General features: G+C 48.1%; 1 protein-coding gene across 3 annotated transcripts in view; it reads left to right on the forward strand.

Annotated features, from left to right (window-relative positions):
• The first annotated feature begins 1661 nt into the window (after positions 1-1661).
• The window catches only part of PIWIL1 (piwi like RNA-mediated gene silencing 1), a 35735-nt gene continuing 24569 nt past the window's right edge, over positions 1662-12827 (forward strand). Inside the window, exons 1-8 of one of the 3 annotated variants that reach the window (XM_082699812.1) lie at positions 1662-1757; positions 5026-5111; positions 5602-5713; positions 10016-10141; positions 10658-10872; positions 11222-11343; positions 11482-11562; positions 12202-12399. In XM_082699812.1, the coding sequence (XP_082555938.1) occupies positions 5034-5111; positions 5602-5713; positions 10016-10141; positions 10658-10872; positions 11222-11343; positions 11482-11562; positions 12202-12399 (932 nt within the window). In that variant the 5' untranslated portion in view covers positions 1662-1757; positions 5026-5033. Of the gene's footprint in view, positions 1758-1817; positions 1969-5025; positions 5112-5601; positions 5714-10015; positions 10142-10657; positions 10873-11221; positions 11344-11481; positions 11563-12201; positions 12400-12827 lie in introns of those variants that run through there. The other 2 variants (XM_082699813.1, XM_082699811.1) reach the window with 2 other exon arrangements.

The raw sequence follows: 12827 nt of genomic DNA on the forward strand, positions 1-12827 counted from the left end.
CTGTAAGCTGCATTCCTGGTATTTCTTGCCCCTGCACCCCGTTGAAACTAGACTTATTTCTTGTTTTCTCGCTCCATCTGCTGGCAAGACCACAGAACATCTTTCTCACCAACATGTTAAATTCCTCTTAGAAAAGTGAAGGTTTGTATCGGTTTTTTCCCCAAACAGTGCCTTCTATTTTTATAAAGTGAAGTCATCCCCCCACACAAAAAAAACTTATTGGGTGTCTCCCCTTTTCACATTAATCCTTTCTTTGTGTACGATGTCAAGATCACAGATCTTGCCTTACATTGCTCAAAATTTTCTCGGCAGAAAAATCACCTGGTGTCTCTTAAAATACTTGGCTCCCATTCCAAATCTCTTCAGTCAGGATTACCCGGGGATGTGTTTTTCAGAAGTTTCCCCTTTCTCGGTTTTGACAATCAAGTGAGTGAGGTACACCCTGAAACCCAGAGGGCTCCTTCTGACCCACAGGGGAGACAGTGGACTTGGGGAGGTGGCTTGGGAAAACTTCTGCCCCACCCCACCCCAAGCGCCCTGAATACATGCATAAGCATTAATGAAATGTTTGCTGTATAAATGCAGCTTTAAGACAATCCCTCCAGGGGCGCCTGGGTGGCTCAGTGGGTTGAGCCGCTGCCTTCGGCTCAGGTCATGATCTCAGGGTCCTGGGATCGAGTCCCGCATCGGGCTCTCTGCTCAGCGGGGAGCCTGCTTCTCTCTCTCTCTCTTTCTCTCTCTGCCTGCCTCTCTGCCTACTTGTGATCTCTGTCAAATAAATAATAAAATTAAAAAAAAAAAAAGACAATCCCTCCAGATAACTGTTGCCACTGCCCCCCTACACTCCATCCTTAAGAAACCCCTGAATCATTACTAGACTTCTCTAGCTCCATAGAATCCCATTTCCCAGTCTGACCAAAAAACTGCCCTATTTTACAATGTTCACAATAGTTTCAATTGTGTTGGGTTTGCCCAACGACGAAACAAATTCTCAACGAAGGCATCTAATTCCGGGACCTCGTATTCAGGCGGATCCCGGAGCAGCTGGGGCAGCGTCAGGAGCGATTTGTCAAGAGACGGGGAGTAGCTGGCGGGTCAACTGAACCTGCCGAGTCCCCGGGGAGGGGGCGCGGCCCCCGTGCTTTAACCCGCCCCGTAGGTGACGGTGCAGGTAGATGCAGATAAATACGGCGGCCGACCACCGCCATACACGTGCACACGCGTGCACTCGGCACACCGTCTGTGCACACGTAAATGGGCAGGTGCACAGCCGCCCGGCATTCAGGCTCTGGAATGCGCTTTCTTTTCTTGGGGGCAAAATTCGAATCTCATCTCTCGATTTGAGGAGCTAAATAGCCTCCCATTTGAAGGGGCCACCCAAGGTTCAGTCCGCTGTTTTGCACCTGGTCCCGCTCTCACAGCTGACCCAGGCCTTGCCCTGGCTCCACGTGGCTTCCCTAGCTGCGAACCAGGCAGGTGTTGGCGTCCGCCACCTGCGGTTACTCTCGGGGCGGGGCCTGGGGCGGGGCTCCTGTGGCTCCGCCCCCCCGAAAACCGCCGTGCACGTGCCAGCCAATCAGGGCGCAGCGCGCGCACGTCCTCGCCGCGCCGTTAGCCCGATGTCACGTGCGGGTGAGTTCACCGCCAGATGCAGGTGTCCTTCCGCGCAGGAAAGGAACGCGGTGCCCCTTCCGCCGGGTCCGCGCCCCGCGACCGCCCGCGAGTCGGAGGGAGCCTCGGCTGATGGTGAAGGGACGGTGAGCGGCGCGGCTCCCGGGTCCGGGGAGGGCCGGCTCGCCGGGTTAGGCGTCGGGGCGCCAAGTCCGGGCGCGGAGGGATCCGGCGTGCGGTGACGGTTGGCGGCGCGGTAGCTGTTAGCGCGGCGGCGACGACGCGGGGCTGAGGGGTCCGGGGCGCGGCGGCCTGGCCGGGTGCGTGGGCTTCCCCGCGACTGCCGCTGTGCGCCTGGTGAGGAGGGCGCCGGGACGCGGGGGTGCGCGGGCGTGGGGAGGCCCGGCGTCGTGGAGGGCGGGGGAAGGCCTGAGGGGGCGCTCCGGGGTGCGAGAGGGCGGGCATGGGGCCACCTGCAGGGTCGGGGCGCGCTCCGGGACGTGGCTGCGGTTCGGGGGCTACTCTCCGGGGCACGAGTCGTCCCGGGACGCTGCTTGGGTTTGGGGGCTCTGCGTGGCTGGGTGTGCGGCGCTGCTGGGCAGGCCGGGGGTCGCGGGGCCGTCGTCTGCGTTGGGGGTGCTCCTTCCTGGGCGCTGCGCGGCACGGCCTGCGGGGGGCGCACTGCGCGGGCCGACGGCGTTGCTCGGCGCTGCCCCGGGCGGGAGAGGGGCCCCGCGGGCCGGGGCGGAGCCGGTGTGCGGGGACGGGCTGCGGCGGCGGGCGGCGTTGGCAGCCGGGTCTCCCGGGCCCGTCGTCTGTCGCCCGCGGGTGTCCCGAGAGCGGACGGGTGCGGCGGGAGCCGCGGCCGCGCGGGACAGCCCCGCCCGTGTGCGGTGCCGTGGGAGGCCTGGGCACGCGGGAGGCCGCTGGGCCGGCCGCGGGGGCCTCGTGCCAGGCCGGGTGCCGGGGCCGACCTGCGGCTCGCAGGCTGGCGGCAGGGGTGCGGCGGGAGGAGCCCGAGCGCGGAGGCAGCGGCTGTGAGGCGGGCGGGGCGAGTCACGACGCTGGAGGCCCGCGTGTGCCAGAAGAGCTGTCCCTCCGCACAGCGGCCGTGCGACCCCTGAGCTCGTGGCGTGCGGCCGCCGGGCTGCGGGCAGCATCGGGGCGCAGAGGCCGCAGTGCGTGGCAGTTGTCGTGTCCCGGCCTGCGCCGGCCGCGCTCGGCAGCCGCGCCTGGAAGCGGCCGGGCTGGGGGCGGCCGGTGCAGGGGCCGGGGTCTGCCGAGCCCCCGCGCTGGCTTCGGCTCCGCGAGGCCGCCCTGTGGGAGAGCGTCGCTAGGCTGGTGTCCGGGAAGGTCCTGCCGGAGCCAGGAACCTCGGAGCTGCGAACGCTGAGACCGGTTGGGACCCCGACTTGCAGCGGAGCGACCTTCACTGTGATGTCGCAGGCCGGCCCTCGGCGTTCAGAACCTTGGGGGTCTCCGCGCAGCGACGGTGGAATCCGGCCCTCCTGTTGGCCGCAGGGCCCCACGTTGGGCTGCACCAGCTCCCCTTCGCTACTGCCCTGCGGCCTCGCACGGCGTCTTGCAGCTGCACCCGCCGCGCCTCTCCGGAGCCCGCCCGGGGCTGCGGGTCTCTGGCACCGCCTTCGCAGGAGGCCGCTGCAGCGTGTAGCTGAGTTGCCGCTTTCCTGCTAGAACGTTCGGCTTCGTTCCTTCATGAAACTTAAAAAGTCGTCGTTACAGTTTTATCTGCCTTTCCCGCGAGCGCTAAGACGGGACGAGTGTTCACTGCGCACCCGGCGCGCTGAAAGCCCTTCCTGCGTGTTCTCTCTTGAAACGCCCGCTGGACCTGCGGGGCGGTTTATTCACACGGTTTCACAAATGAACACGGACCTCAGGTTATGTCCCTTCTGTGAAGGACTCGTAGCTCTGAGGTCTCCACCCTGTGTGACCTGATACACTTTCTGCTCCGTGGTGGGGGTGAGGGGGTGCATCCGCTTTTATGCATGGCGATCCCTCTGCCCTGAGCATGGGCCCTGGCTCCCAGCCACTTCACGGTGCTGGTGAGATGGAGAGCAACAGAGGAGGCATTGGAAGAGCGAGGACCCTGTCCTTTTTCTTTACAGACACGGCAGATGGTCGTGCCTCTCGCCAAGACTGAAAATGTGGGGCATAAATGGTGTGCTGTAGAAGATGGCGGTTTGGGTGTGTTTACGCTGCGCATTGTACTGTGGGAGGACCTAGGAGTGTGCAGCAGACACGTGGAAGAGTTAGGGAAAGGGCCTGACCTCAAACATGCCATGTGGGCCCAGTTTCATAGATACACACCCACATGTGAAAAGAGTTGGTCACCAGCCTCTGATGTCTCTTAAGTTTTCCCTAAGTTTGGTTGAGATAGTAATTCAGCCGGTGACTGTCTGTATTAAACAAGCCCTGCACCGTAGCCCTGCCACGCAGCATGTCCAGTCCACCGTAAGCACTTATGTTCATTGAAGGTAGGGGACACTGCCTTTAGCCCTGTTAGGAGAGGTGCGATGAACAGGTGCTGATTCAGAAACTTACTGTGGAGTCTTCAGTACATCTAAAGGAATTCAAAACCACACTGAGATACCACCTTACACCAGTCAGAAGGGCCAAAATTAACAAGACAAGAAACAACGTGTGTTGGAGAGGATGTGGAGAAGAGGGAACCCTCTTACACTGTTGGTGGGAATGCAAGTCGGTGCAGCCACTCTGGAAAACAGTGTGGAGATTCCTCAGAAAGTTAAAAATAGAGCTTCCCTATGACCCTGCAATTGCACTACTGGATGTTTGCCCCAAAGATACAGGTGCAGTGAAAAGAAGGGCCATCTGTACCCCAATGTTCATAGCAGCAATGGCCACGGTGGCCAAACTGTGGAAAGAACCAAGATGCCCTTCCAACGGACGAATGGATAAGGAAGATGTGGTCCATATACACTATGGAGTATGATGCCTCCATCAGGAAGGACGAATACCCAACTTTTGTAGCAACATGGACGGGACTGGAAGAGATTCTGCTGAGTGAAATAAGTCAAGCAGAGAGAGTCAATTATCATATGGTTTCACTCACTTGTGGAGCATAATGAATAGCACAGATGACATGGGGAGAAGGAGAGGAGAAGTGAGATGGGGGAAATTGGAGGGGGAGACAAACCATGAGAGACTATGGGCTCTGAGAAATGAACTGAAGCTTTCGGGGGAGAAGGGGGTGGGGGGTTTGGTGAGCCTGGTGGTGGGTATTGCATGGAGCGCTGGGTGTGGTGCATAAACAGTGAATTTTGGAACACTGAAAAGAAAATAAAACGGGGGAAAAAAAATAAAGGGAACATTGCAGAAACAGTCAAATGTAATCATGTATGTTGAATGTTGTCTTTACAATTGTTTCCTCTCTAGGAAAAAAAATGACTGGGCGAGCCAGAGCGAGAGCCAGAGGACGCGCCCGTGGGCAGGAGACAGTGCAGCATGTGGGGGCCACTGCGGTGAGTGCTTGACCTTTCCCCTACAGAGCATGTCCTTGAAAAACAAAAACCTACATCTTTATTGGCTTAGGCTGTTGAAGATAAGTTTAAAAACTGTTCTGTGAAGGATGCAGGAGCCGAACAAGAATGATCCTGTTCTATTTCCTAAGCATTGGAACAGCCGATTCTTTAGTTAGTGACTCTTATTCTTCTTCTTTTTTTTTTTAATTTTATTTACATCCAATTAATTATAGTGTAATATAAGTTTCAGAGGTAGAGTTCAATGATTGTTCAGCTGTGTATCACACCCAGCGTTCCTTCCATCCTGAGCCCACCTTAATGCCCATCAGCTAGTTAGTGATCTTTCTTGAAAAAGCTGCTTTAGGGGAATACTTAGTTACTAACATAGACCAGTTTTGTTTGAACGTCTTAGACTTGCTGAAGACTGTTTCCTCTGACCTGTGACCTTTTGACATGAAAAGAATGCTGTTTGTTTGCATTATCGCCGTAGAGTCAGCAGCCTGGCTATATCCAGCCCAGGCCTCAGCAGCCAGCAGCGGAAGGGGAGTTAGTTGGCCGTGGACGACAGAGAGGAGCAGTGGGAGCACCCGCCAAGCCCCAAGGTGAAGGGAGAGTGAAAAGATCTCATGTGCGCGCGCAGTAGTAGACGTGAAGCGGTAACCAGCATACGGAGTCATTATAAAAAGGGGCCCCTGCGGTCCTTCAGGAAGAACAGACCCTTTCTCTCAGCTGTGCAGCCTGGACTTAGGAAGGTGCCACAGGATTTTTCTCCTTGGAAATGAAAAAGTGTATTCTTGCCAGGGCCCCGTATTAGCTCTTGCAGAATGATTAAGTTCTGAACTAACCATCCATGTGCTGACTCATTAGTCATTGAGAACTTTTTGGCATCGTTAGTGATTTCATCACAAGCTGAACTGCCTTTAACATGTGTAACTTTGATCTCCTGGGGGTTGCTCTGGCTGGCCATGTTTCTCAGCTGCAAAACCCAGGCCAAAGTTATGACCGCTGATGAGGTCAGCACACCAGTTTGGATTACAAAAATTGTGTTTTTTCAGTACTTTGTTACAAACGTGAATTATTTAGATGCTTGATAAAAAGATTTATTTTACAGTTACATTTGGTTTTGATACAGGAAACACCCCTGTGCACACAGGGAATTAACGTAAGGACATGGCTTTCCAGCTAGGGTGGGCATGGAAGTGTGCTTCTGGGGAAACTTAGCGTGGAGGAAGCCGGCTAGCAAGAAGGCAGAGCCGCTTTCCTCTCTGTGCTACATTCTCCCCTTCTCCGAATCACAGCTAGTGACGTCATTGAACAGTAGAGGGTGAATAAATCTGATTTTAGGGTGGTGTGAACGGCTGTGTCAGCTACTGGGCAGCCTGAAAACTTCCTGAAACACAGAGCATTCTTGGGAAACCACAATGTTTAACAAGCCAGGGAGAGCGTGGAGAGGGAAATGAAGGGGCAGTGCCTTGAAGCCTGCAGAGGCTGTTGAAAACATTGAGTCTTCATAAAGACGCTTAAGCCAAGGGAACGCTTTTTACCTCTTTGTTCTGCACCATTTTATTTTTTGCCATTTTACAAATGCTGACAGTGGAAAACTGCTGCTACTCCCTGTGGGCTGATAGAATTGTGCCAGCTTTGGGATACATGGAGCAGTTGCGATGGTACATTCACTAGCAGGTCCCCTCATGGGAAGGCAGTTGTCTGTCAGTGGGAGGGTGCTGACTGTCCTGCTCTGTACCCCACACTGCGAGCACCTGACCAGGAAGAGCCAGCACTGCCCTATTGGTTGAGCACCCAGTACCACTGCCCTGCATCCTACAAAACCAAGTGTTATCTCTGTATCTTTAACGAATATGTGATTGTATAAATCTTTGCATAGACAAGTTTGAGGAAAAACATCGGTTAATAGTGCTACCCTTGAAGAGTCAGAGGAGGAGAGGGTCTTTCATTTATGTATCCAATTTGCCACTTTTTCGATGTAAGATAGGTTATTTTTCAAGATGTCTGATGAGAGTTCATTCATGGGCAGTCATCTCTTTATAAAGTTATAGGATTTTGCCCAGTTTCTCCTCTATACTTGGTATCTGAGTTTCTATGACACTTTCCCATCTCTAAAAAGCTAGTATCTAACTTTATATGTAAAGGTCACTGTGAGGATTAAGTAATACTTGGAATAACAAATGCAAGGCCCTATTTCACAACTTTTCACTGCTGTTGTAAGCATTATATCTGAGAAGTATTTGTCATAAATGTTCAAGTGTTTACTGAATTTTAGAAATTGACAAGTTTAACAGATTTTCTATGAATGAAACCTTGCCTAGGACCGTGGTTTGCATTCTGTAAGTGGGGTGTGGATACGTGGAGGGTTCTTAAACAGCAGTAGCAACATCAGACTTGTGTTTTTAATCGCTCCAGCAGCTACACAGAAAGGGAAGTTCTAGGCACACCTTGAAGTTACTGCAGCTCCAGTTCTAGACCACTGCAATAAAGCAGACCTCATAAAGCGAGTCAGATGAATTGTTTGGTTTCCCGGGTTTTATAAGAGTTGACACCATACCTTAGGCTATTAAGTGTGCAGTAACATTATGTCTAAACTGTATATACTGCTAAGAAATTGTAACCATTAATTACGTTTTCAGCAAGTTGTAATTACTGACCACAGATCACCATAACAAATATAATAACAAAAAAGTTTGAACTAGTGTGAGAATTACCAGGATGTGACACAAATGAAATGAGCAAATGTTGGAAAAATGGCACCAGTAGACTTGTTTACCACAGAGTTGCCACAAACCTTCAGTTGTAAGAACTGCAGTATCCGCGAAGCACAGTAAAGTTAGGTGTCCTTATAATTAGCAAGCTTTCCAATTTTATTCATTCTAAAACCTGTCCTCTTTACAGATTGACCCATAAGGTTTGGCTAACTGTAAAAGTTATGTTGTATATAGAGAGGGAAACAGACTTCATTGTTTGTATTCAGAAACTTGCAGTCAAGTTTACATATCCAGAATTGAATTTTTTTTTAATTTTTTTTTTCTTTATTTGAGAGAGAGTGAGAGCATGAGAGGGAAGAAGGTCAGAGGGAGCAGCAGACTCCCCGCGGAGCCAGGAGCCTGATACGGGACATGATCCCGGGACTCTGGGATCATGACCTGAGCCAAAGGCAGTCGCTTAACCAACTGAGCCACGTAGGTGCCCCAGAACTGAATTTTAAGACAAACTCAAATTTTTCAGGAAAACAGCTGCCGTGACCTGTTATTGTTACCAGCTTGGATTCGGTATGCCTGACCTGCATTAGTATAGTTAATCAACCAAGACCAAGGCTACTTTAAATTGAAAGTCTCTGGTATAAAAATTTCAAGGGAAACAGAACAGTTATGTATTTGAAGGACTTTTAAATAAGTCCCTGAATATCCTGAGGTAAAACAACCTACATATTTAGCAACACCTTTAAAGGGGTTTATAAATTATATTTTCATGTAAAACTCAACATGCCCATGAAGTGCATCAGTTTTTCAGGTAAGGAAGTTGAAACTCATGTTGGAATAAGTTGCTTCCAGAGTATATCAGGAACCAATATTCTGTTAAAGCCCAGTTTCTTCTCTAACAAAAAAGTCCAGAAGTTGGCACTTCAGAGCTAGTCCTGGCATTTGTGGTCAGAAGAAAAATGGCCTTTTCGATTGTTTTGTTCTTTTGTCTTGACTTTTGTCATTAAGGCTTATGTCCGGTGATCACATCCAGATTCCAGGCAGGGTCCCAGAGAACATAGACACTGGCTGCTGACTCCCTTTCAAGGCACTTTCCCAGAGGTTGATCCGGCAATTTCTGTAAACCTCTTAGGCCATCCTTCCCTCTTGGGAAGATGGAATTCTAGTCCATTAGGTATGACTCCCTAAAAAAATCCTATTTTTAAAAAGAAGACTGAGGGCTTATGGAGGCCACCAAAGTGTCTGGTACTCAAGGTACGGCCCCTATTAACTGAAAGCTGCATTTGTAATAGCAGATGACCAAGGCCACATTCATTCTTCGGCCCACACCACACTGTTGATGAGATGCACTTCTGTATGATGTACAAATTGAAGGATTCAATAATTTTGGATGTTATAATCAGCTTTGGAAACCACATGAACTTCTAGCTAATCTGTCCCACTGGGCCATGTGTATGGTGGCCGTGGGGTACACATAGGACGATCCTGTCTGTTCTTTTTGTTTGTTTGTTTGTTTGTTTTTGTTTTGTTTTTTGTTTTGTTTTTTAAGATTTTATTTATTTATTTGACAGAGATCACAAGTAGGCAGAGAGGCAGGCAGAGAGAGAGAGAGGAGGAAGCAGACTCCCTGCCGAGCAGAGAGCCCGATGCGGGGCTCGATCCCAGGACCCTGGGATCATGACCTGAGCCGAAGGCAGCGGCTTAACCCACTGAGCCACCCAGGCGCCCGATCCTGTCTGTTCTTAAGGAATTAGTGAGGAAATGACACTAGACATTTACACATTAAAACCTATGAGTCACCGATTCCTATAGCTATAAGTGCATCATAAAACTGTGAAGAATACTTCTGTTTAGGCTCTTAGGTTGTTATCAGAACTGTGATTTCCCAGCCACTAAGCATGCTCCTGAGTTCTTGAATCCCAAGTCAGTTGTCTTAGTTTTTTTTTGGTTTTGGTTTTGGTTTTGGTTTTTAACACGGATGTATCTTACAGGGGACCAACTGAATTTACCTGGGGCAGTGGCAAACGGTTTATAAAAGTCCTAGCTGAGGTGCCCTGGCCAACAGATAACCTGTGAAATTTCTAAACAGTATCTTAGTACCTCTGTAGCTTTTAGGGTCCATGTAGTACTTTGGGAATTAATGTCATCATTGTTTCATGTGACATAGGATATCTTTTTTTTTTTTTTAAGAGATCCAGATATCTGCTGGATTTCAGGAGTTATCATTAGCAGAGAGAGGAGGTCGTCGTAGAGACTTTCATGATCTTGGTGTGAATACAAGACAGAACCTGGACCATGTTAAAGAATCAAAAACAGGTGAGTTAATTATGAAGAATGCAGTTTCCTGGGATTACTTTTTGAGTACACAGAACACTGAATTGAAGCCCTTTATTTTACATATTTATTTGTATGGTGTAGTAGTAGGGAGAAAAAGCACATTTGGTCAGGATCCAGCTTTTCTGTGGCTTTTCCATTTCCCTCTCTCTCTTGACTTTAATGAAATAGGTTGTCAGTGTCTTCAGCTGCACTGAAATGTTTTACTGTTACATAACTTTTTTTCTTTTAAAACTTCTTGCCACAGAGATTTGGTGGGTTCTGATATAGATTACTTAGTCTAAGGAGGATTTATTCTTAAACATATGCTTGCGGGAACTTAAGTGGGTAGGATAGTCGTACTCAAAGTCAGTTGTCTGAGAAGTTCAGTGTCGTATGCTGTTCTTAGCCTTTTGTTACAGATCTGTGTCTGCTTTGTCACGGTAGGAAAGAGTAGGAAAGATTTCAGGGAAGAATGAACTTGTTATTTTGTTAATGAAACATGACTCGTTCTTACAGGTTCTTCAGGCATTATAGTAAGGCTGAGCACTAATCATTTTCGATTGACGTCCCGTCCCCAGTGGGCCTTATATCAGTATCACATTGACTATAACCCACTGATGGAAGCCAGAAGACTCCGATCAGCTCTTCTTTTTCAACATGAAGACTTAATTGGAAGGTGTCATGCTTTTGATGGAACAATACTATTTTTACCTAAAAGACTACAGCACAAGGTTATTTTAAAATGTTGGGTTGGGGAGAGGGTGATGTAGGATTTCCACCTCAAAAGCAGAACTGCCACAATCTAGGGTAGCTTTTAGAGAAACTCCAGTGGTCTTCTGTCTCACAGTTTTAATGAACGCAGAGGGACCTTTGGCATTACTGCGTCATTTTCAAATCCGCCTGAAAAACGTGATGACAATTATAATAAGGCCCATAACCACTCTTCTCATAGTCATTCTTTTTTTAATTTAAAACTTTTCCATACTTTTCACTGTTGCCTTTTTAGCAGGAATTATGTGATTGGGATTATTAGTTTCTCTTAACAATTAAAAGTTTGGTTTTTCCACTGCTCTGGCTCAGGTTACTGAAGTGTTCAGTCAGACCCGAAATGGAGAGCATGTGAGGATAACAATCACCTTAACAAATGAACTCCCACCTACATCACCAACATGTTTGCAGTTCTATAATATTATTTTCAGGAGGTATGTTGGTGTTTTCTTAACATTTTACTAAGAAAAATTAAAAACCTAGAGAAGAGTTGAAAGACCAGTGTGGTGAGTCCCTGTGCATGAAGATACTTACCAGTATTTGCTCCTGTCTTCTGACCTTTGAATTTCTAGGCTCTTGAAGATCATGAATTTACAGCAAATTGGACGGAATTACTATAACCCAAGTGACCCAATCGATATTCCAAATCATAGGTTTGTATGAAGTGGAACCTTTCTGTTCCTTAGGTATGATCACAGACTTTGAAAACGATGTTCTTATTTGAAATAATCAAATTTACTACTGGGGCTGTTAGTGGTACCCGTCATGTTAAGTAAATATTTAACTTGATTTGAATAATAAGAGACATCCTAGAACACTTGGATATAAAAACATCACGTGATACTCCTCTCTCACTAGGGAAGCATGAAGGGTTGTCCAACACTGTATTTGCTTTTGGGAAACAAAATTTATGAGCTAATGAAGATTGTTTCAGAAGTTCCTGTAGTGTATCCAAGTGTGGCACACACAGTTTAGGGTTATTGTACTAATTATAGATGCTTTTGGTTAGACTGGCAACCGTTTCAAGTTTTACCAACATAAAAAATCATTTAATAAAGTTAGTGTATTCAAAATGGAGTTTGAATTATTTTACTATAAAACAACGTTCATTGTTGAGGATCTTAGAGGGATCTTTATCTGGGCCCATGTAAAACCTAGAAATAACTAAATTTACTCAATTCGAGAATTTTGTACTTTGGATCTAATTAATAAAGGAGAAGAACACACTTTGATGTACACAGAACATGGCAGGGTTGTTCATAGGGTCCCTTCATTGCTCTCCTGTTTGACAGGTTGGTGATCTGGCCTGGCTTCACCACCTCTATCCTCCAGTACGAGAACAACATCATGCTTTGCACGGACGTCAGTCACAAAGTCCTTCGCAGCGAAACCGTGTTAGATTTCATGTTCAACTTGTATCATCAAACGGAAGAACACAAATTTCAAGAACAAGTTTCTAAGGAGCTAATAGGTTTAATTGTTCTTACCAAGTAAGACGCTCTTTAAAATATGAAATAATCATTTTGCAAGTCTTAAGATCGTGTAGCTTTCTAGTCCATCCTATTAGAATGTAGGGTTTACGGTGGAGGAGTGGGAATAGGATGAAAACGGGGAAGAGGTGTTTTTGACGTTTCTCAAGATGCAAGCTGTCAGGGGGAGCATGTTCTTTTGAAAAGGACAAATATTTAATAACTTCTTTCCTTTTTAGCCTTCATTTTATTTTCTAGTACTTCACTCACTTCCCCACCCATCTAGCGTGGTCTTTAAGAAGTTTTCCCTTTGTCTTCCTGTGACATCATATATTACTAAGTGATTTGGAAGTTTACAGAGACTACATACTATCTGTATCTAGCTTCTTTTTTAATGTATTTTATTTTATTTTTTCAGTGTTCCAAGATTCATTGTTTATGCACCACAC

The sequence above is a fragment of the Mustela nivalis genome (assembly GCF_964662115.1).
Source record: "Mustela nivalis genome assembly, chromosome: 14".
NCBI classification, from domain to species: Eukaryota; Metazoa; Chordata; class Mammalia; order Carnivora; family Mustelidae; genus Mustela; species Mustela nivalis.